Raw genomic sequence first — 25,807 nt, forward strand, 5'->3', positions numbered from 1 at the left:
CTCCTGGGGCATGGGAAACAAAAGCACAAATAAAACTATTGGGAGTACATCAAAATAAAAACTTCTGTACAGCAAAGGAAGAAATTAACAAAACTGAAAGACAACCTACTGAACGGGAGAAGCTGTTTCCAAATGACGTATCTGATACAGTGTTAGTATCCAAAGTAGATAAAGAACTTATGTAACTCAACACCAAAACAAAACAAAACAAAACAAAACAAAACAAAAAACAATAGCCCAATTTAAAAATGGGCAGAAGACATGAACAGATATTTTTCAAAGAAGATATCCAGATGCTAACAGACACATAAAAAGATGCTCAACATCAGTCATCATCAAATGATGACTGAAATACAAATCAAAACCACAATGAGATATCACTTCACATCTGTCAGAATGGCTAGAATCAAAAAGACAATGAATAACAAATGTTGGCAAGGATATGGAGAATAAGGAACCCTCACACATTATTTTTTTTTTAGGGATTATTTATTTATTTATTTATTTATATTTATTTATAGGGACAGGCCTAATCCACGCACGAGGAAGCAGTTGACCAAAATTAGAGCTGAAATCAATCAAGCAGAAACCAGAAGTACAGTAGAGCAGATCAACAGGACTAGAAGCTGGTTCTTTGAGAGAATCAATAAAATTGACAGACCACTGGCAAGACTTATCCAAAAGAAAAGAGAAAGGACCCAGATTATTAAAATTATGAATGAAAAAGGAGAGGTCACGACGAACACCATTGAAATTGGAAGGATTATTAGAAATTTTTATCAACAGCTATATGCCAATAAACTAAGCAATCTGGAAGAGATGGAATCCTTCCTGGAAACCTATAAACTACCAAGATTGAAACCGGAAGAAATTGATTCCTTAAACAGGCCAATTAATTATGAAGAAATTGAGTCAGTGATAAACAACCTTCCAAATAACAAAACTCCAGGCCCGGACGGTTTTCCTGGGGAATTCTACCAAACATTCAAAGAAGAAATAATACCTATTCTCCTAAAGCTATTTCAAAAAATAGAAACAGAAGGAAAGCTACCAAACTCATTCTATGAGGCCAATATTACCTTGATCCCCAAACCAGGCAAAGACCCCCTCAAAAAGGAGAATTACAGACCGATTTCCCTAATGAATATGGACGCCAAAATCCTCAACAAGATACTTGCTAATAGAATCCAACAGTACATTAAAAGGATTATCCATCACGATCAAGTGGGATTCATACCTGGGATGCAAGCGTGGTTCAATATTCGCAAATCAATCAGCGTGATACATCATATCAACAAGAAAAGACTCAGGAACCATATGATCCTCTCAATCGATGCCGAAAAAGCATTTGACAAAATACAGCATCCTTTCCTGATTAAAACCCTTCAGAGTGTAGGAATAGAAGGTACATTTCTCAATCTCATAAAAGCCATCTATGAAAAGCCTACTGCAAATATTATTCTCAATGGGGAAAAGCTGGAAGCCTTTCCCTTAAGATCAGGAACACGACAAGGATGCCCACTCTCGCCACTATTATTCAACATAGTACTAGAAGTCCTTGCAACAGCAATCAGACGACAAAAAGGGATCAAAGGTATTCAAATCGGCAAAGAAGAAGTCAAAATGTCTCTCTTCGCAGATGACATGATACTCTATATGGAAAACCCAAAAGAAGCCACTCCCAAACTATTAGAAGTTATAGAGCAATTCAGTAACGTGGCGGGATACAAAATCAATGCTCAGAAATCAGTTGCATTTCTATACACGAGTAATGAGACTGAAGAAAGAGAAATTAGGGAATCCATCCCATTTACAATAGCACCAAAAACCATACGTTACCTTGGAATTAACTTAACCAGAGACGTAAAGGACCTATATTCTAGAAACTATAAATCACTCTTGAAAGACATTGAGGAAGACATAAAAAGATGGAAAGATATTCCATGCTCATGGATTGGAAGAATTAACATAGTTAAACATGCCATGCTACCCAGAGCAATCTACACTTTCAATGCTATCCCGATCAAAATACCGAGAACGTTTTTCAAAGAACTGGAACAAATAGTCCTTAAATTTGTATGGAACCAGAAAAGACTCCGAATCTCCAAGGAACTGTTGAAAAGGAAAAACAAAGCTGGGGGCATCACAATGCCGGATTTCAAGCTGTACTACAAAGCTGTGATCACAAAGACAGCATGGTACTGGCACAAAAACAGACACATAGACCAATGGAACAGAATAGAGAGCCCAGAAATGGACCCTCAGCTCTTTGGGCAACTAATATTTGATAAAGCAGGAAAAAACATCCGGTGGGAAAAAGACAGTCTCTTCAATAAGTGGTGCTGGGAAAATTGGACAACCCTCACACATTATTGATGGGAATGTAAATTGGTGCAATCATTATGGAAAATCGTATGGAGGTTCCTCAAAAAGTTAAAAACAGAACTATCAAATGAACCAGTAATGATACTTCTGGGTATTTACCCAAAGAATACAAAACACAAATTCAAAAGGATATATACACCTCTATGTTTATTGCAACATTATTTACGATAACCAAATTATGGAAGCAGCCCAAGTGTCCATTGATAGATGAATGGATAAAGAAGTTATGGTGTGTGTGTGTTTCTCAAACACTATTACAGTGAGTATTGACATCCTGGGGGTTTCATCAGCAAAGTATTAAGAAGCCACTGGTAATTTATGTTAGGGAGAGTAGTCGAAGGAAACTTAGAGGTGTAAGTTATGGGTTGATAAAGGAGGATCTTGAAAGTCAGGGTAGGCTTTGGAAATTAAATTAATAAGTACTTATTCCCTATTCAATTTCACTTTGAAATATTATTTATCCTTTATATCAATATATTATGGCAGAATTTACATGATAGTGAGGTTTGAGGGAAATATTTTCTTTTTATAAATTTTGTCCTGATTCTTCTGTTTATTTTGTGAAAAAAATCTATGAGGGTCAATGCTTCAACATTTTCAAATATTGCATTTTTGAAATATCTCACTTCTTCATCTCAGTTAGCCAGACTATTTGCAATCAACAGTATCAGAAGACTGGAACAGTCCTTTGCTTTGTTTTCTGCCTTTGAAGCATGCCAAAATATCTTTTGAGTCAGGGACAGCCATTGCATATATGAAAGGATTTTTTTCTTTTAAACCAAGTAAAATAAGTACATCAAATTATTTCCTCCAAAAAAAGTGATGGAAAAGAAATGAAATTAGCCTATGAGTATCAAGCTTTGATAATACTGTTATGAAGCCTTTCAAAAATGATTTTTCTAGCATCCTACTCCACTGAAATTACTATTGCCTATGTTAACAAAATTTTTGTTTATCAAATATAATGAATACTTTCAACCTTAACATGCTTTGCATGCCTTTGGGGCCACTGACAAAGTATCATTTCTTGCTGATACTCTTACTTTGGCATTTATCATTTCCCTTCAGGTAGATATGTTTCTCTCAATTTATACATTTTGTTTCCTTTATGGATTTGTTTTTCCATTCACATCATAAATTTGGCATCTCCTGCATTCCATCTTCTACTCCAGTAGTTTTAATTCTACACAAACTAGATGAGCCCATTTATAGCCTTGTCTTCAACTACCACTGTATCCTAAATACTCCTAAATACATAGTGTCAACCCAGACCCTCTAATGAACTATTGAACCATGTATTTCAATTATTTATACATATTTCCACCTGGATGAATTTCTAGGCCAACATGACCTTTTGCTTCATAAACCTAAAACCTTTTTCTTTATCTTTAAATGGTGCCTCAGATAGAATCTTGGGTATCCTACTAGGCTCAATTTTCTCCTTCACCTCCTGTCCAATTAGTTATCAAATTCTGTCAACTCCACTTATTAAATATATGATTCATTATATATGCTACTTCCACTGCTGCTGCCATGACTTAGTTGAGGTCCTTGTCCTCTTTTCCTAGATTTCAGTTGTAGCTCTTTGACTAACCCTATTACCACTTTCACCCTACCACCAAACAATCCTCTTCTGCCACCAGAATCATCTTTCTAAAAACAATTGTAACCAATTGTATTATTTCCTTTACTGTTCATAACAAAGTCCAAACTTCTTAACTTTAAGATTAAGGAGTGGATTAACCATCCAAGATTATCTGTGATTTGACTTCTGAATTTACAATGTTATGTCTGATTCTTCCTCTTCAAGCAACTCTAAGCTTCAATTCTCACAATGCTCTTTGCTCAGTATCCTGCCTTCTTTTGCCCATATTGTTTCCCTACCTGAAGATCCTTCCCTTCTTCCACATTTTTCCCCTGGCTGGCCCCTCACTAACCTTCAGGATTCTAATTACCTGTCACTTCCCCCAAGGACGAGTTCCCTGGCCTTCCCAGACTGAGTCAAAGGCCTCTTTGCTCTACCACATCACCTTTACTTTGTCAACCATACTATCACTCTGATTTATAATTATGTTCTCATTTTCTGTTTCACCAGACTGCAAGTGTTAAAGGCAGAAACATCTTTCTAGTCTTTTTGCCTTGTTGCAATCAGAATGCTTCATCCAGAGGGGATGCTTAAAGAGTATTTATAGAAATTTAAATTACAGGACTGGTGCAAAAGGAACTGTGCCATCAAATCCTTATTCATAAAAAAAATCGTATATATGTTGGTGATTATACTTATTGCACTGTAGCTTTTTTTATGCTCCTCAAACTTCACTCACACTTTGTGTCAGAAGGTGCTGAAGTATTGAATGCTCCACCTTTGTTGTAGAGTAAATGTTTCAGTACATGACAGTTTTTACAACAGCACAACCTATACATTTTATCAAAACTCTGGAAGAAACACAGGAGAACTTAGAAGATTATACATGCCATGTGTTAACATACGCTTTTTTTTTTTTAAGCATTAAGGATTGAACAGCTTGTAACAGGGCTTTTGTCAAAAATTATCAGGTCAAGTCACTTAAAAGGAAAGGGTATTTTTCTTTACTACTTGTTAAACACAATTAAGGATCATCCATCACTTTCTATGTGAAGTTTTTCATTTTGATCATCATTGAAAATGTACTGACTTTACCTGATCATTATCATCAATGGTAATTTGAGCTCAGTGTTCCTGTCTTTGTTTCAGTATGAAGTAATGAATGATATTACAGTTAATGGGGAAAAAAAGAACACTTCTGTACCAGGCATGTTCAAGTCAATTTAACAGTGTACATTTATCACAGATAAGCCCTCTAAAAGCTGGCTATTTTAAAAAGCTATTTTCTCAGTTACTTTTCATTCTGTTAAATGGAAAATACATTTTCTGCTATAAATATTGGTAATTTCAAAAGTTTTAAGTTATTTCAGCAAAGATTTGCCTTTTATATTATAATCTACTAAAAATGTTACTTTATTTTTATTTCTAGTAGTCCCAGAATGCAAAGAGAAAAACAAGCAACCCTCCCAAAATAAAGGGTGGGGTAAAGTAGATATAAACATGTAAAATATAAGTGGAATCTGTTTTTAAAAAAAGAACAAATGAATTAACTGTTATATTATGATGTAAATTTTTTCAAATTAGAGATTAACATGAAACAAAGGCCTGGAGTGAAAAAAAGTACAGTAGGTCAAATATTTAAGTAGTATGAAATGCTTTCTTTAGCAAGTTATGAAATTGACTAAGAAAGGAATAAAGGATAAAAGGAAGAGGATAAAAGGATAAAAGAAAAGAATAAAAAATAAAGAATAAAAATATGTTCCTGAAGATGGTAGTGAATAATTTATTAATACAACTGACTAATGGAACCTAACTTTCTATGAGCCTGTCATTTTATATATATATATATATGTATACGTATATACATATTTACATATATACATATGTACACATATACATATATATAAAATATATACATTTGTTGGTATATACCAAGTATATATATATGAAATATATATTCTGGAAAATGAAATACATATATGAATTCTTAGGTGGAACAGATGTTATTAAAATAGCTTTGTGGAGGGGTGCCTGGGTAACTCAGTCATTAAGCATCTGCCTTCGGCTCAGGGGGTGATCCCAGGGACCTGGGATCAAGCCCTGCATTGGGCTCCCTGCTCTGCTGGGAGCCTGCTTCTTCCTCTCTCACTTCCCCTGCTTGTGTTCTCTCTCTTGCTGGCTGTCTCTCTCTGTCAAATAAATAAATAAAATCTTTTAAAAAAATAGCTTTGTGGAAAATAGTTGATATTCCCACCAAAACACTTGATTTTTATGTACCTTTAATAAAAGATTTCATCTACTACCATTGTTTCAGCTATATTCAAATACAAATAATTTCCAAATTTATACTTATGGTTCACATATCTCTCCATATTTCTAATTCATTTGTCCAACTGCTGTCTAGACATTCCAAAAGTCAGTCCAACGAATCAAAACTTACAATTTGGTCCCTAGCCTATTTCTCCTCCTCTATTTTTTCTGTTATGCTGTTATCATTCACCATTCCTGCAAAATTCTGAAGCATCTATCAGGCTCCTTCTTCCTCCTACCTACACACAATCAGTTGTCAAATCTCTTTGATTTAAATATTTCTCTGATGTACTCCCTCCTCTGTATGCCTACCTGTTGACTTATTTCAGACTTTTATCATCTCTCACTTGGTTTTTGGCAATAGCTCCCAACTTTTTTCTGTAACACCAGGCTTAACTCCCTTGAATCCATCTTCTACATGGCTACCAAGAATCCCTCCAAAACACAAATAAGGCTATATCATATTGTTGCTCCTTAATAGACATATCTGACCACAGCCTCCATATCCAGATTTACCTCTTTGCTTCTCCCTCATTTAAGTTTATCAGTGTTGGGCTGTGACCTTCTGCAAAACAGACAAAATGAGAACTGAAAAAGGTGAAGAGATTTTGACTATTTGAGTCAGTGCATTTCCCCACTCCCTGCCATCCTCCCTCTGCCACCGATACAGAGAAGGGCCTAAAAGAGGTTGTGGAGGTATGAAAGACCAGAGAATTCACACACACACACACACACACACACACACACACACACACAGACTGTAAAACTCTTAAACCCCATGGGTGTTATATGCAACTAATGAATCATTGAACACTGCATCAAAAATTAATGAGGTACTATATTTTGGCTAATTGAACATAATAAAAATTATAAATAAATAGAAGTTATGGAAAGCGAGTTGGATGAAAGGAAATAAAAAATAGTGAATGTCAATAAAAAATTAAATAAAATGTGACTGGATTAAATTTCAAAAACAAAAGTGACCACAAAACTATGGAATCTACCTAAGACATAATTAAGGGATGTTAAATAAAAATAAAGCACAATTGAAAGCAGTGGTTTTATAAAATAAAATCAGTTTATTTTTAAATCCCAAAGATTCAAGTTTCCTCAACAATCTGATTATATTCTGCTTGGGCATGATCTTCTCAAGAGTTTTTCCTGACTTGCCTCCCAATTCCTGGTGTATTTCCTGTTAACCTTCTGTACCACTGTACTTATGTGCTTGTCTTTCCTATTGACTTGTGAGTTTCTTTTAAGGGCAAGTCTTTCATTCTCATAACCATTTTTCATTCTCATAACCATTTTTACACAGTGCCTGGCACACAAGTGATTCTCAGCAAATGAACGTTGTATGTGTGAATTCCCAGAAATGCTTAAATCACAGTTACCAATTTTAATGATTTCAAAGTTGTTCCTAAATTTCTCAGGCTCTATTATGTATTAATATTTCCTCATTTATAGTATAAAATACATTGAAATTGAAAACAATATATTACCCTACTTACATCTATTTTCAAATTTCTACACATTTTCAACATTTTAACACAAGTGATTCTGGGGATCATTTTGCGTTTTTTTTTTTTTTTTACTTTGTTTTGTAGGTTTTCGAAATTTACATATTGATGACCAGATAACTCTCATCCAGTATTCTTGGATGAGTTTAATGGTGTTTGGACTAGGATGGAGATCTTATAAACATGTCAGTGGACAGATGCTATATTTTGCACCTGATCTAATACTAAATGAGTAAGTAGTAACTTGATTTTTGTTCATATTATCACAAAGGATAATCTTGAAAATTACATTTCAGTAGATGATTACACATTTAGTATCCCAAATAATAGAATTTTCCTGAAATGTTTATCAGAATTATCTCAGGATATGGCTTGCTATAACAAAATTAATAAAATTGTATCATTATATCAGTAATTTGATATTTGGAGATACCTTTCCCCTTTTGTTTCAATATATAATAATCATCTCAAATCCATTTTTTTAAACTTCAAAAATGTCTCAAGAAGTATACTTAAAGATAAAATGAAATTTTTAGTTTACCAAATTAAAATTTTATAGTTGGTACTAATGAAGATAATAATGTAAATTAGAAGTATTTTTGCTTGAAAGTATTGACTTACCTTCAAAAAGTAAAGATATTATCTCTCCTCCTAGAGGAAAAATCAGACTGGTAAGTTATTTTAAAAATTGAGAGATGAATATTTCAATTTTCTTGGCTATATTTAAATTACTATAATTAATTTTTGACATATAATCTTAAACTGAGTAAGAATATTTTCAGGGAAATATTTATACCATTTTAATGATGAATGCTGACTCAGAATTGTATGACATATTATTTTTGTCTTTATAGTTAACAGATAATTTTCATGTATTTTATTCCATTTTGCCCTATAATCTTTTGAAATAGGTAAGGAATCAATGTTCTTCATTATACAGTTCAAGAAACAGGCTCAGAAGAATTGCCAAAGAATCTGAGTAATAGTCTGGATTAATTTTACCTCATCTGAGTCAAAATTTAGTTTTCTTTTCACTATTTGTGTTAGCTGCATGTGACTAATGTGGATATTGCAGAACAGCACATGGTTGAGAAAATACCTTTAAGAATTTTTCTCCGACCTTCAGAATTAGGGTTTGGCCTTGTCAGTTATTTAATCCTTTGTAGTGTTCTCTTTGTCACCATACATTTCCCCTGGAATAGTTCATGGTATAAGTCTTCTACACTGAATACTCTGAACTGAATACACTAAGTATTCTACATTCTTCAGTTTCTATGAACTGATTTCATTCTTTGATTGGATTACATACCAAATTATACATACATATATTTTTTAACAGAAAAAATCATCAGTAAATATATGATTTCCTGAGTGTTCCTCAGGTCCACATTCTCAACTCCTTAGGTTTTTAAATGCAATGATAAAAGTGAGAAACAACATTAATCTTGGTCAATATGTATTTAATATGATTTCCTAACTTTAAAATTTCTTAACCTCAAAAATTCAGTATTGTGAATAGTTTACTTATTATTTTGTTTAAAATTCAAATTATTGAGTTTGTTTACAAAAAGACATTTTCTGTAATATGTAAATTACCAAATCTCATTTTCTCTGATAAATTACACAAACTGGCTGTGTTTCTTTTTTCCTGTTGCTTTTTCTTTTGTCTGTTGTGTGTGATACAAGACAGAGGATGAAGGAATCATCATTCTATTCATTATGCCTCACCATGTGGCAAATCCCACAGGAGTTTGTCAAGCTTCAAGTTAGCCAAGAAGAGTTCCTATGTATGAAAGTATTGCTCCTTCTTAATACAAGTGAGTGAGTATAGCAACTTTTACAAGATGTTTACTTTCTTAATTTTCAATTAATTGAGAAAGTCTCAAATGACAATACAATCATATACATGAGGTATGAATCTTAGATTTTGGGTGCAAAGAAGAAACACCTAATATAGTGTCATAGACATTAATAAAATTACTTCATATTTCTCAGGTTTTACATAATAGTAAAATATCTTGTCAATTAGGCAGTTCTATTTTTTTTTCTCAGATAAAATGTGCTTAAATGACTTTTTCATAGTCACCTAATTAGGTATTATGAACTAGTTAATAAACACAAACTATCTTCCTTCCACCCCCACTCCACAAAAGACTTACTATATAAAAAACACAATTTTGTTTGGAACTATTTTTTTTTTATGTCAGAATAGGCAGTTATAACAAATAATCTACAAAGATCAGTGGCATAACACAAAAGCAGTTTATTTGTCACTCATATTCACAGTCCAGTGGGTTAGCAAGAAAACCCATGCTTCTTCCATATAGGGACTCCACCCTTTCATAGCAGCTTGGAGTCCTCCATTGGATCTAACTAGAAGATAAGCACTGAGTGAGAAAAGATTTGGAAGTGAGGCCTGGAAGTGTCATATGTCACTTCTACCCACATTCCATGACCCATATTTAACTGCGGGAGAGGCTGGGAAATGCACTGTAGCTCTATACCCAGAAGAAACATTATGAAACATAGCATTGGTCATCAGAAGAATGGGAAAATATACATTTCACTCTTTCTCATACACAAAGAACCCCACACACCTCTGCCTCAGTGGATCCCCAAGGGTCTGGGTGGGAAAATTTTTAAAACTGCTTTTACTTTTCACCTTTTTCTGTGCCCTTTCCATGCACAGGTAAGCTCAGCCTTTGAATATCTGAATTCATCCTTCTTTCACTCAGTGATTTGAAAGAGAACTTTAGGGAGCTAAAGTGAGCTAAGGGTCTTTCTCAGTAGTATCTTCTCAGAGACTTCTCTATAGTAACACAAATCTCAAATAGTGGAGGGGTGGGGTACACATCAGGGAAAAAAGGCAAAAAAGCTAAATCCTTAAAAAGGAAGTTTTCCTCATGAAATCTATGCAAACACAGGGACCAATACAGGATCTAAGGATCCATAGCCTTCTCCCCCTACCTTGGGAACACTATTTGGAGGAGAGACCTTCAAGCCTATTTTGATAAAAGAGCATAAAGTGGGCTAAAGTATTGATATGGAACTAGCCAAGAGAGTCGACTAGAATAAATTTAATATTACAGCAGTTAACTCCTCTCCTTTTCTTGGCAGTAATGAATCCTATAGCAATTAGGTTAGAGGTAATTCTAGATTTCCTAAATTAGTTGTTATTATTAACATAATTCTATATTTATACATAGGTTACATTATGCTGAAGTACCAAACCACTCCAAAATCTCAGTAGCTTAACAAAAAAAAATATTTTAAGTATGTATTTTTTCCACTATATGTCCAATGCAGATCAACAAGATGGCTCTGCTCATTGTTGTCACTCACATGCCAGGCACAAGGAAGATATATCTTGACATATACTTCTCCAATCTCTAGAGTACTGGTAAGGAAGGAAATGGTAAGGGAAGGAAGTGACATATCTATAACCTCCAGTCACATACTATAGAAACAAGATTCTTGGCCACTTGCAGCTTCAAGAAAAGGGGAAAACAGCAATATTTGGTGAATAGTACTTATGATTTCTATAAATTCTAATAAAAATCCTAATGGGATTTTTGAGGAGAGACTTGGCAAAGCTTTTGGGAATTCATCTTTAAATCTTAAAAAATAAGTAGGTAAGTATTATAAAAATTTTGAGGTGAAGAAGGAAATTAGAATTCTGCCTAATTAATACAGTGTGAGAGAAGGATACACTAAGTTGTTAGTCCAGTCAGACCAGTATATATTAGAACTTAGTATGTTGTAGTGGAAACATCATGAATCAATGAGAATGGAGAAAATTAATATTGTTAGGAAAAATAAGTTTTATATTTGGGGAAAACTTAGTTTGGATATTTAGTTCAAATTATATCTTAAAATAAATACCAGATTATTGAGTTAAATGTACATGCTTAATATGTTAAAAACAGACTAAAAGGAATATAAATAATAATTTTGAGATTTCAAATAAAGAATACCCTTTTGAAAATAAATGCAATTGGAAAGTTGATAAAAGAAAAGTTCAATGATTTGATACATAAGTATTTAAACCTCCAATTTGTCATTAAAAATTAAAATAAAGATCTTCAGGAAAATATAGCAAGTTGCTATATAGCAAATATAGCAAATCTCAACAATGATTTTTTTGAGATGACAGTGAGGGTAGAGTTAAAAACGCAAAGTTCTTTTTAAAGTCTGTATCCAGAAATCACCCAACCATGAAATTGTCCCTTTTCAACTCAGGCAGAGACCTTACGTTTAGTTCTTGAAGAGGATATAACAAAGGGTAGCTGGATTGGTGAACTGTAGGTACTGTTGAGGGTGAGAGGTCCTGTAATGACAACGGATTAATTATATATCAAATGTTGAGATACCATATTCCACCATACTCCCTTCACCCATGTCTCCCAGAACATTGTCATCCAGGTTTATATCCTCTAGACAGGAGAATGAAAGATTCTTCTCTGCAGAATCTCTTTTGCTAGAAAGAAAAAGAGCTAATATGTTAATAGCAGGTGTTTCTTTTTGAAATAGCTCAGCAGGATTGCCCTGTACTAAAGCTCACAGTCAATAAACACTACCTATTGAAACAGAGCTGTGAATCAGCCTTGTAGTTTTCCACTCTTGAATACAAATAACAGAGGCATCTGAGAGAGTCCTTTAACATCAAAGACAAAGACAAATCAGAAAGAAAACAAACAACAAACTTGGAAGACAAAGATGATGTAGGGAGATGAAAACCTCAAAAAAATTAAAAAGCTATATCTGTTTAGAAAGATAAGAGAATATATTGCACCCAAGAAACAAGTACTAGATACTGTGAGAAAAGAATAACACATTAAAAGCAAAGAGCTCTTGGAAGTTGGAAAGCAGAATTTATATATATATATAATTTATTATATATATATATAATTTAAACCTCCAATTTGTCATTAAAAATTAAAATAAAGACAAAATATGTAAAAATTAAACAACAAAAATATTTGAAATATAATAATATAATATATTAATATAATATATTATATTGAAATATAATAATATATTTCAAAAATATTTGAAATATAATAATAATAAATAAAATAAATATATAATTTATTATATATATAATATACTATGTATATATGAAAGCAGAATTTAAAAGTCAGTAAAGGCATTGGTAGACAAAGTTAGAAAACCTCTCAAAAGTAGAGCAAAAACCAATCTTCTGCTTCTGAAAATCAGAAGCAAAGAGGCCCAATATGCAAATAGTTGGAGCACTAGAAAGAAAGAACAGGAAAATACATAGGAAAAGAAATCATCAAAGAAATAATTAGTCTTTTTAACAAAAGATATTTAGAAAACTTCATTAAAAAATGAAGCTGGACTCTTATTAACTTAAAATAGATCAAAGACCTAAATCTAAGAGCTTAAACTATAAAACTATTAAAAAAAACAGAGGAAAAGTTTCATGATGTTGAATTTGGCAATGATTTCTTGGATATGATACACAAAACACAGGCAATAAAAGAAAAATAGATAAATGGATTTCATCAAATTTAAAACTTTAGTGCATCAAAGGTCATGATCAACAGAATAAAAAGTCAACCCACTGTATGGGAGAAAAAATTTGAAAATCATGTATCTGATAAAGAAGAAGTATTAATATCTAGAATATAGAAAGAACTACAATTTAACAATTAAAAAATTTGTAAATGGACAAGGGCCTGAATAGGCATTTCTCCAAAGAAGGTATACAAATAGCCATTAAGCACATGAAAAGATGCTCAGCATCACTAATCATTAGGGAAATACAAATAAAAACCACAGTGAGATACCACTTCATACACCCATTTAGATGATTATTTACTCTCACTAAAACAGAAAATTGTACTAGAAATCATAATATATACTATGTGTGACTCAACTGTAGTAACATTTACATAACTGAATAGTAAATACTGAATATTGATTTAACCAATATTATGAAAATGATATTAGGAAGATGAGGAATAGGAAGTTGTGTGTGTATGCATGTATGCATGTGCATGTGTTTGTGTGTGTGAGCACTACTGATATGGAGGTGATGGTAGATTTGTAAGATGGAAATAGAGCCACAGCCTCATTTTCCACACTGGAAAATCAAAAGTGAAAAATAAAAAAAATCAAGAATCAGTACTACAATGTAGCTATTTAATTCTGTGGAAAGAAAAATTAAAATAAATAGATGAAAAAGTTGAAAGTGTTTGCCTCTGGAGCATGAGAAAAGTTGGGTTGCTTGCGCACTACTCTTGCCCTAATACAGTTGCAAAACTGTGACAAAATATGTAAAAATTAAACAACAAACTTTGAAAAATATTTGAAATATAATTTAGGCCCCTATAAATAGGTGAGTACAAAACAGGAAAAAAAATTAAAAATCACTAATACACATAAGAAAATTGTTTAACCTCACTAATAATTTGAGAAATGAAAATGAGATATTTTGTTTTTCTATGTAAAAAGTAAAGATTACCTAAAATGAAAATACTCAATACTAGCTACAAAACAGTTAAATAGTAAGTTTAGCAATGTATGAGTGTTAAGAAATGCAACAATTCCACTTCTAAGTATATATCTTTTTAAAAAATCAAAAATTATATTCATCATAAGTATTGTTAGGCTAGTAAAATATTTCAAATACCAAATGATAAGACAAATAAATTGTACTCCTATAATTTTGTTAAGTGAAATTAAATGTGAGAATTAAAACATTTATTTTTAAAGAATTTTGAGAGATATAAGTAAATGTTCTCAATATGATGTTAGGAAATGTCCCAAAATATTGGATTGTAGAATCTGGTGACTTGTAATTTCTTATGTATTTTCTATGTTTTCTAAACTTTTTCCAATGATATATGTTATTTTTAAGTTAGCGAAATAAAAAAATAAAGATCCTTATTTTTTTTTAAAAGTATTCTTATGTAAAATAGCATTTGGCTAACTGCCCATGACTCACCATCTCCCAATTTGCCACTAAGATATTTGCAAGAAATCCTAAAACTCACTTGTGGAATCAACAAGAATCTGAGAGAAAATTCTCCAATCATATAATACTGGATGTAATAATCAAGGAAAAAATGAATTAAGGTAAGGAGCTAAAGCAAATAGAAATATTTAGGAGAGCTAGTTCATTATTGATCTGAAATGTAAGGAAGAGATTAGGAGAGGAGGAAAAATTTCAAAATGTCCCAGGAACATAGGATGAGAGCCTAATGATTAGATTATAATATCACCAGAACTTCCTGATAGTGGTTGATACTAAAAAGATGTGAGGCAGGCTGAGATTAGGCCTGATTTTCTCTTAAAGAGGATAATTGGTTCAAATGCTGGTTCTAAATACTTAGATGGATAGAGTGAAGACTTTGGGTTACTAGTTTCCAGTTCTTGAAACCTAATTGGAATTAGTACTTCAATAATCAGAAGAAAAATTAATTTTAAGTGTTTTGTTAAAATTCCAATTAACATACAGTGTAATATTAGTTTCAGGTGAACAGTATAGTGATTCAATACTTCCATCCAACACCCGGTTCTCATCACAAGGACACTCCTTAACTCCCATCACCCATTTTACCAATTTCCCATCAACCTCCCCCTCCCCCATAACCATTAGTTTGTTCTCAATAGTTAAGAGTCTGTTTCTTGGCTTGCCTTTTCTTTATCCCCCACAAATAAGTTTGTATTCATGTTTAAGAGTGGGAGAGATGTGATGATTGGTTGGGAAATTTAAAAAAGAATAATGAAGGTTTAAAATAGCTGTTATATGAAGCAATTAGAGAGAAGAGACCTACATACATAGAGCATATATGTACAGACATATATACAGCAATAAAGTTTACAATGAGTAAAAATCACATCCCTTGAAAGTCTTTCTTATATTTATCATATGAGCCTTTGAAAACGCAAAACCAAAGAATTTACTTTTTGGTTTCTTTGATTTATTATCTGTAGCCTTATTTTTTCCAAGGGGAATGGAAGCCATTGGGAAACAAGCAATAAATAAGAGTTTTTAAAAAAGGATTTTTTTCTCTCCCTTTGCTAACCATATACAGTTGACTTTGCTTAAACTAAGTGCACCTCTTATAGAAATATTACTAAGGGTCAAGATCATAAATGTAGCATTATATAAATCCAAGAGATTATATGATTTTTTTTCTTTCAGCAATCTAGATATAACTACAGGAAAAGGGAGCTGCTTCATTTAAGTTTGAAGGTTTGTTTGTAAGATAAATGCAACCAAAGCATAAGCAAACAAGAAAATTGGGAGTTCTGGTAATAATTTGCTAAAGAAATCAAGCAGAGCATCTCAAACAAGTGACAACAGAAGGACCTAAAATATTAAGGAAAAAAATTATAGGTAAAATTGACAATGTAGTGGTAATAAGAGAACTAGCAGTAAGAATAGGAAGGAAGAATAGGAATAAGGGGCATTACCATTAAAATAAGCAACAAAAAAGGAATATTTGCCATTATTTTATTTAATATCGTTCTGGAAATCCTAAAACATGCACTGAATCATGAAGCAGAAACAGGAGCTACAACTATTGGGAAGGGAGAAATGAGGATATTTTAAATACAGTATTGTATACCAAAAAAACAAAAGATAGTCAACCAAAACTATTTGAATTAAAAATAGAAATTAAAAGAAGTTAGTAAAAATAGAGTATAACAAAGTGGTTGGATGATCAATAGTTTTCTCTCATACGAGCAGGAAGGAATTAGGACATTTAATGAAGCAATGTTAAAATTACAACCAAAAAGATAAATTATATATGAATAATCTCAATGACAAATACTTCAGATTTATATGAAGACAAATTTGACAGAGAGATCTAAGTATTCGTTAAAATACTTTTTTTTTAAAAAAAAAAAGACCCATCATACCTATAATCGTAAACTAAATCTATTCCTGAGACAGGACTATAGAACGACAGATGCTCTTTTGAGCAAATCCTAAGTTAAATGAATAATCCATTGATACAGCTCTAAAATAGGTAAGCTAAAATGTTCTTTAGTTTATCTAGTTGTTCTTACATGCTTCAAGAGTCCTATAAGTTTATGTATCCTAAAATTATCAATAACACTGTTTCCTAGTTAAGATGTACATATCTAGAGTTCCATATCAAAAGAAATCTTTACCCAGCTCACAAATTTTTATTATAATTTGCTGCCATCATCTTTTTAAACATAACTGCCACTTTAGTTATATTCTTACAGTTCCTTTGGAAGGACTAAGAAGTCAAAACCAGTTTGAAGAGATGAGATCATGCTACATTAGAGAACTCATCAAGGCAATTGGTTTGAGGCAAAAAGGAGTTGTCTCTAGCTCACAGCGTTTCTACCAACTTACAAAACTTCTTGATAACTTGCATGATGTAAGTATTTTGTTTTCTAGGATAACAGTGATTATTTTCTGAATTTCTATAACCTTTTAAATATTAAATCTACATTTTACTTTATATGGTTTCTTCAAACTCATACTTGTACCTATATTTTAAAACAGTATTTGCATCACACTATTCAGAACTTATATTGTGCTTTTTTCATTTTCAATGTAGATTACCCAGACATCCTTTTATTAGTATTTGTATAATTTGAGAGTAATTTAATGGTTTATAGGAATTGTGATAACATTTTTCTGAGTATGTTCGAAAGTATTTTTGCCTTAAGTTAGAGAAGATTTTATATATACAGGAAAAGCAAAGGTATGGGTGTGGAAAATAAGACTCTCATATCATTTTGGAAGGAATTATAAGTTAATAACAGTGCTAATGGACAATTTGGCAATCTACTCACTAGGTCAAATTTGAGACCTTATTCCTGAATATGAACAGATAAACAAGGATTGTTAGAATATAGGTAAAGCCTTTATAATGAAAGGCAGAAATCAAATACATAGAAAAAAATAATGAAGGAAAAAACACCAGAGCAGAGAACTGAAATAAGATTTTTAAAAAATTAAGATATTCAGAGAAATAAGAATGATATTGCATCCATGAAATGAAACAGAAAAACATTTGGAAAGGAACATTTAGAAAGAAAGTACTTTTGGATAATTAAATATAGAAAAACAGAGATTTAAAATTTAATAGAAGGGCTGAATATAAATCTCCAAAAAACTCAGAAGAAATAACAAAAAATACAAAGAAATTAAAAATTAGAAAAGATAAGAAATTTAGGGGATTAATCCAAGGAGGTTCATTTCCCAATTAAAAGGAATTTCTAAAAGAATAGAGAAAATCAAGGAGAGGAAATTATATAAAAAAATAATCAAATAAAAGTTGCTGGACCAGAAGTAATTGAATTTGCTGACTGGAAAGGCCTGATGTACAGGCACAGCACAATTGAACAAAGGCACATTATTGTAAAATTTTATAATACCAGAAATAAAGAGACTATCCTAAAATATACCAATGAGAAAAGAAACAAGACACATAAAAATGATCAGGATTCAAAGTGATATTGGACTTCTTACCAACAATACTGGAACCCAGGAAACAATGGAACAATGGCTTCAGAATTTTGAAGGAAAGGAAAATCTTCAAAGAATTTTGTACCCAGCCAAGCCATCAAACAAATATTATGGCACCTTAAAAAGTATCTTCAGATGTGCAAGGTCTCAGAAAGCTTACCTCAAATACAACCTTTCTCAAGGACATCTACAGAATGTTTTAACCATAAAACACTAGACTAAGCAAATGAAGTAGAACATCCAACCCAGGAGATATGCAAAGGGACATTCTAGCACATTAACTTTGCTGGACAGTCATTAGTCTAGATTGGAGCAGTAATGCACAGGGTTTCAGAATACTAGTACCAGGAAGAAAAGACGGAACTGAGGGATTACCAGTATGTATGAACATATTGAGGTGAGTTTTTACAATTGTGTCAGAGAATTTGACTATGGCTTTGTGATAAATGTAAAAGAAACAAAGCAAAACAACAACAACAAAAAAACAAGGTAATTAACTCTAGCAAAGTAAAAATAAGGCATATGTGAAAGGAAATGTAACCCAGCAGGAAACAATAAAAATCTTTATAATTGCTGGATATTGATTTAGTCAAAAATTGAGATATAGCTTTATAGAGAATGAAAAAAGAAAGTATGTATAGTTGGGAGGGGTGTCTAGTATAAGAGAGCCAAAACTTCTTTTTCCATAATAAAAACTAAATCAATAATGTCACATTTGAAAAACAAAATTTATTAAAATACAGAGATAAATATTTAAAGATATGGGCTAAAGAAGTTGAAAAAGGCTACAACTGGGGAACTGGAAAAAGGATGGGAAGAACTCTATTAGAAAACTGCTGGAGGGGAGGGGGGGAGTTAAGATGGCGGAGGAGTAGAGGACCCCTTTTTCAGCCAGTCCCCTGAGTTGAGTTGGATAGGTACCAGACCAGCCTGGACATCCACGGAATCAGCCTGAGACACAGGAAGATACATCTGGATCTCTACAAATGAACATCTCCAGTGCTGAGTATTGAGGTACGAAGCGGGGAGCCATGAAATCGCACACAGATATCGGAAGATAAACGGAGGGGGGGAGGGAGCTGCCGCGTTCGGGCACCGGGAAGCGGTAGCCAACTGCACAGGGGAGCTGGTGGACTAGCAGACCGGCACCCGTGAGACAGCAGACTGAGACCGTGAGCCAGGGAATGTGGGGGGCGGTTGGCGGCTGGTGGCTGGCGGCTGGTGGTGTTAGAAACACAATGGACAGAGATACACCGGCCCTGGAAGTGAGGGCTGGGACGCCGGGTGTGGGGCGCACATCCCAGGAGGCTGCAGGGTTGAGAAGCACCAACAGAAAAAGAATTAAAGTGGCCAGAACATCAGTGGAGAATGGACTGCCATCCCTCTGTTCTGAGACAGAGGCTGAGATTCAGCTACTGCTGCTCTGACTCTCAGAAGAAGCACAGCAAACCACCAGGGAAAGCCGCCAGAGAACAAAAGCCTAGAAATACCAGCTCACAGTGTGCCCATCCCCATCCACCCTCACAGGGGACATGGAGACTCTCCCCAAACAGGGTTCCCTGAGTATCAGCACAGCAGGCCCCTCCCACAGAAGGCAGGCTGAAAAATCAAGAAGCCCACATTCCTAAGATCCCTATAAAACAAGGGCACACTGCCTGGGTCCCGGTCAATAATTTGGGCTCTCAACAACCCCACAACGTCTCCTCATCAGAATGACAAGAAGGAGAAATCCCCCCCCAAGCAAAGGAAAGACAATGAGTCTGTGGCCTCTGCCACAGAACTAATGGACATGGATATAACCAAATTATCAGAAATGGAATTCAGAGTAACAATGGTCAAGATGATGTGTAGACTTGAAAAAAGTATTAATGAAAATGTTAATGAGAATATAGAATCTCTACGGGCAGAAATGAGAGCGAATCTGGCAGAAATAAAAAATTTTATGAACCAAATGTAGTCAAAACTAGAGGCTCTGACGGCCAGGGTGAATGAGGCAGAAGAACGTATCAGTGAATTGGAGGATGGGCTAGTAGAAGAGAAAGCTAAAATAGAATCTGGACTCAAAAAAATCCACGCTCAGGAATGTAGGTTACCGGAGATTACTGACTCAATGAAACGTTCCAATGTCAGAATCATCGGCATCCCCGAGGGGGTGGAGAAAAACAAAGGTCTAGAAGAGATATTTGAACAAATTGTAGCTGAAAACTTCCCTAATCTAGCGAGGGAAAAAAACATTCGTGTCCAAGAGGCAGAGAGGACCCCTCCCAAGCTCAACCACGACAAACCTACGCCACGTCACGTCATAGTGCATTTTGCAAAAATTAGATCCAAGGATACAGTATTGAAAGCGGCCATGGCAAAGAAATCTCTCACGTACCAAGGTAAAGGTATCAGAATTACGTCAGACCTGGAATGAGAGAAAGTGTTGGGGGGCATTTTTAAAGCTCTTTCAGAGAAAAACATGCAGCCAAGGATCCTTTATCCAGCAAGGCTATCGTTCAATTTAAATTGATGGAGAAAAAAAGGCATTCCAGAATTGCCAGCCATTGACCAATTTCGTAACCATGAACCAGCCCTACAGGAGATATACTGAGGGGTTCTATAAAAGTAAAAAGTCCCCAAGAGTGATACAGAACAGAAAGACACAATCTATAGAAACAAAGACTTTACTGGCAACATGCATCATTAAAATCATATCTCTCAATATTGAGTCTCAATGTAAATGGCCTAAATGCTCCCATTGAACATCACAGGGTTGCAGATTGGATAAAAAGACATGACCCATCCATTTGCTGTCTACAAGAGACTCATTTTGAACCTAAAGATACATTCAGACTGAAAGTAAAGGGATGGCATACCAACTTTCACACCAATGGACCTCAAAATAAAGCTGGGGTAGCAATTCTCATATCAGACAGATTGGATTTTAAACTAAAGACTATAGTTAGAGACACAAAAGGGCACTATATTATTCTTAAAGGATGTACCCAACAAGTGGATATGACAATTATAAATATATATGCCCCCAACAGGGGAGCAGCAAGATACACAAGCCAACTCTTAATCACAAAAAAGAGACATATAGATAAAAATATATTAATAGTAGGAGACCTCAACACTCCACTATCAGCAATAGACAGATCACCTAAACAAGAAATCAGGAAACAAACAAGAGCTTTGAATGCCATACTCGATAAGTTGGACCTCATAGATATATATAGAACACTACACCCAGAACCAAAGAATATTCATTCTATTCTAATGCCCATGGAACATTCTCAAGAATAGGCCATGTTCTGGGTCACAAAACAGGTCTCAACCGATACCAAAAGACTGAAATTATTCCCTGCATATTCTCAGACCACAACACTTTGAAATTGGAACTCAACCACAAGGAAAAATTTGGAAGAAACTCAAACACTTGGAGACTAAGAACCATCCTGCTCAGGAATGATTTGATAAACCAGGAAATCAAAAATCAATTTAAACAATTTCTGGAGACCAATGAGAATGAAAACACAATGGTCCAAAACCTATGGGATACTGCAAAGGCAGTCCTAAGGGGGAAATACATAGCCATCCAAGCCTCACTCAAAAGAATAGAAAAATCTAAAATGCAGTTTTTATATTCTCACCTCAAGAAGCTGGAACAGCAACAGAGGGACAGGCCTAATCCACGCACGAGGAAGCAGCTGACCAAGATTAGAGCAGAAAACAATAAATTAGAAACCAGGAGTACTGTAGAGCAGATCAATAGAACTAGAATCTGGTTCTTTGAGAGAATCAATAAAATTGACAGACCATGGCACGTCTTATCCAAAAGAATACAGAAAGGAACCAAATTAATAAAATTATGAATGAAAAAGTAGAGGTCATGACCAACACCAAAGAAATTGGAAGGATCATTAGGAAGTTTTATCAACAGCTATATGCCAATAAATTAAGCAATCTGGACGAGATGGAGGCCTTCCTGGAAACCTATAAACTACCAAGACTGAAACAGGAAGAAATTGATTTTTTTAAACAGGCCAATTAATTATGAAGATATTGAGTCAGTGATAAACAACCTTCCAAATAAGAAAACTCCAGGCCCGGATGGTTTTCCTGGGAAATTCTACCAAACATTCAAAAAAGAAATAATACCTATTCTCCTAAAGCTATTTCAAAAAATAGAAACAGAAGGAAAGCTACCAAACTCATTCTATGAGGCCAATATTACCTTGATCCCCAAACCAGGCAAAGACCCCCTCAAAAAGGAGAATTACAGACCGATTTCCCTAATGAATATGGACGCCAAAATCCTCAACAAGATACTTGCTAATAGAATCCAACAGTTCATTAAAAGGATTATCCATCCCGATCAAGTGGGATTCATACCTGGGATGCAAGCGTTGTTCAATATTCGCAAATCCATCAGCGTGATACATCATATCAACAAGAAAAGACTCAGGAACCATATGATCCTCTCAATCGATGCCGAAAAAGCATTTGACAAAATACAGCATCCTTTCCTGATTAAAACCCTTCAGAGTGTAGGAATAGAGGGTACATTTCTCAATCTCATAAAAGCCATCTATGAAAAGCCTACTGCAAATATTATTCTCAATGGGGAAAAGCTGGAAGCCTTTCCCTTAAGATCAGGAACACGACAAGGATGCCCACTCTCGCCACTATTATTCAACATAGTACTAGAAGTCCTTGCAACAGCAATCAGACGACAAAAAGGGATCAAAGGTATTCAAATTGGCAAAGAAGAAGTCAAAATCTCTCTCTTCGCAGATGACATGATACTCTATATGGAAAACCCAAAAGAAGCCACTCCCAAACTATTAGAAGTTATAGAGCAATTCAGTAACGTGGCGGGATACAAAATCAATGCTCAGAAATCAGTTGCATTTCTGTACACGAATAGCGAGACCGAAGAAAGAGAAATTAGGGAATCCATCCCATTTACAATAGCACCAAAAACCATACGTTACCTTGGAATTAACTTAACCAGAGACGTAAAGGACCTATATTCTAGAAACTATAAATCACTCTTGAAAGACATTGAGGAAGACATAAAAAGATGGAAAGATATTCCATGCTCATGGATCAGAAGAATTAACATAGTTAAAATGTCCTTGCTACCGGAGCAATCTACACTTTCAATGCTATCCGGATAAAAATACCGAGGACATTTTTCAAAGAACTCGAACAAATAGTCCTTAAATTTGTATGGAAACAGAAAAGGCCCCGAATCTCCAAGGAACTGCTGAAAAGGAAAAACAAAGCTGGGGGCATCACAATGCTGAATTTCGAGCTGTACTACAAAGCTGTGATCACAAAGACAGCATGGTACTGGCACAAAAACAGAACATAGACCAATGGAACAGAATAGAGAACACAGAAATAGACCCTCGGCTCTTTGGGCAACTAATATTTGATAAAGCAGGAAAAAACATCCGATGGGAAAAAGACAGTCTCTTCAATAAATGGTGCTGGGAAAATTGGACAGCTACATGCAAAAGAATGAAACTTGACCACTCTCTCACACCATACACAAAAATAAACTCCAAATGGATGAAAGACCTCGATGTGAGACAGGAATCCATCAAAATTCTAGAGGAGAACATAGGCAGCAACCTCTACGACATCGGCCAAAGCAACCTTTTTCATGACACATCCCCAAAGGCAAGAGAAACAAAGGATAAAATGAATTTATGGGACTTCATCAAGATTAAAAGTTTCTGCACATCCAAGGAAACAGTCAGAAAAACTAAGAGGCAGCCCACGGAATGGGAGAAGATATTTGCAAATGACACTACAGATAAAGGACTGGTATCCAAGATCTACAAAGAACTTCTCAAACTCAATACACGAGAAACAAAAAAAACATCCAGTGGAAAAAAGACAGTCTCTTCAATAAATGGTGCTGGGAAAATTGGACAGCTACATGCAAAAGAATGAAACTTGACCACTATCTCACACCATACACAAAAATAAACTCCAAATGGATGAAAGACCTAGATGTAAGGCAGGAATCCATCAAAATTCTAGAGGAGAACATAGGCAGCAACCTCTGCGACATCGGCCAAAGCAACCTTTTTCATGACACATCTCCAAAGGAAAGAGAAACAAAAGAATAAATGAATTTATGCGACTTCATCAAGATTAAAAGCTTCTGCACAGCCAAGGAAACAGTCAAAAAAACTAAGAGGCAGCCCACGGAATGGGAGAATATATTTGCAAATGACACTACAGATAAAAGATTAGTATCCAGATTCAAGAATAGACCATGTTCTGGGACACAAAACAGGTCTCAACCGATACCAAAAGATTGAAATTATCCCCTGCATATTCTCAGACCACAACGCTCTGAAATTGGAACTCAACCACAAGGAAAAATTTGGAAGAAACTCAAACACTTGGAGACTAAGAACCATCCTGCTCAGGAATGACTCGATAAACCAGGAAATCAAAAATCAAATTAAACAATTTATGGAGACCAATGAGAATGAAAATACAACAGTCCAAAACCTATGGGATACTGCAAAGGCAGTCCTAAGGGGGAAATACATAGCCATCCAAGCCTCACTCAAAAGAATAGAAAAATCTAAAATGCAGTTTTTATATTCTCACCTCAAGAAGCTGGAACAGCAACAGAGGGACAGGCCTAATCCACGCACGAGGAAGCAGTTGACCAAAATTAGAGCTGAAATCAATCAAGCAGAAACCAGAAGTACAGTAGAGCAGATCAACAGGACTAGAAGCTGGTTCTTTGAGAGAATCAATAAAATTGACAGACCACTGGCAAGACTTATCCAAAAGAAAAGAGAAAGGACCCAGATTATTAAAATTATGAATGAAAAAGGAGAGGTCACGACGAACACCATTGAAATTGGAAGGATTATTAGAAATTTTTATCAACAGCTATATGCCAATAAACTAAGCAATCTGGAAGAGATGGAATCCTTCCTGGAAACCTATAAACTACCAAGATTGAAACCGGAAGAAATTGATTCCTTAAACAGGCCAATTAATTATGAAGAAATTGAGTCAGTGATAAACAACCTTCCAAATAACAAAACTCCAGGCCCGGACGGTTTTCCTGGGGAATTCTACCAAACATTCAAAGAAGAAATAATACCTATTCTCCTAAAGCTATTTCAAAAAATAGAAACAGAAGGAAAGCTACCAAACTCATTCTATGAGGCCAATATTACCTTGATCCCCAAACCAGGCAAAGACCCCCTCAAAAAGGAGAATTACAGACCGATTTCCCTAATGAATATGGACGCCAAAATCCTCAACAAGATACTTGCTAATAGAATCCAACAGTACATTAAAAGGATTATCCATCACGATCAAGTGGGATTCATACCTGGGATGCAAGCGTGGTTCAATATTCGCAAATCAATCAGCGTGATACATCATATCAACAAGAAAAGACTCAGGAACCATATGATCCTCTCAATCGATGCCGAAAAAGCATTTGACAAAATACAGCATCCTTTCCTGATTAAAACCCTTCAGAGTGTAGGAATA

The 25,807-nt window shown here is 34.4% G+C and overlaps 1 protein-coding gene across 6 annotated transcripts in view; it reads left to right on the top strand.

The window, feature by feature from the left end:
• Positions 1-25,807, top strand: part of PGR (progesterone receptor) — a 112,302-nt gene that overhangs the window by 82,999 nt on the left and 3,496 nt on the right. For all 6 annotated transcript variants that reach the window (XM_040630971.1, XM_040630968.1, XM_040630969.1 and 3 more), the window contains 3 exons: positions 7,885-8,029; positions 9,484-9,614; positions 17,026-17,183. In XM_040630971.1, coding sequence (XP_040486905.1) covers positions 7,885-8,029; positions 9,484-9,614; positions 17,026-17,183 — 434 coding nt within the window. The remainder of the gene's footprint in view (positions 1-7,884; positions 8,030-9,483; positions 9,615-17,025; positions 17,184-25,807) is intronic.

This window comes from Ursus maritimus, unplaced genomic scaffold, assembly GCF_017311325.1.
Source record: "Ursus maritimus isolate PB19 unplaced genomic scaffold, ASM1731132v1 scaffold_16, whole genome shotgun sequence".
NCBI classification, from domain to species: domain Eukaryota; kingdom Metazoa; phylum Chordata; class Mammalia; order Carnivora; family Ursidae; genus Ursus; species Ursus maritimus.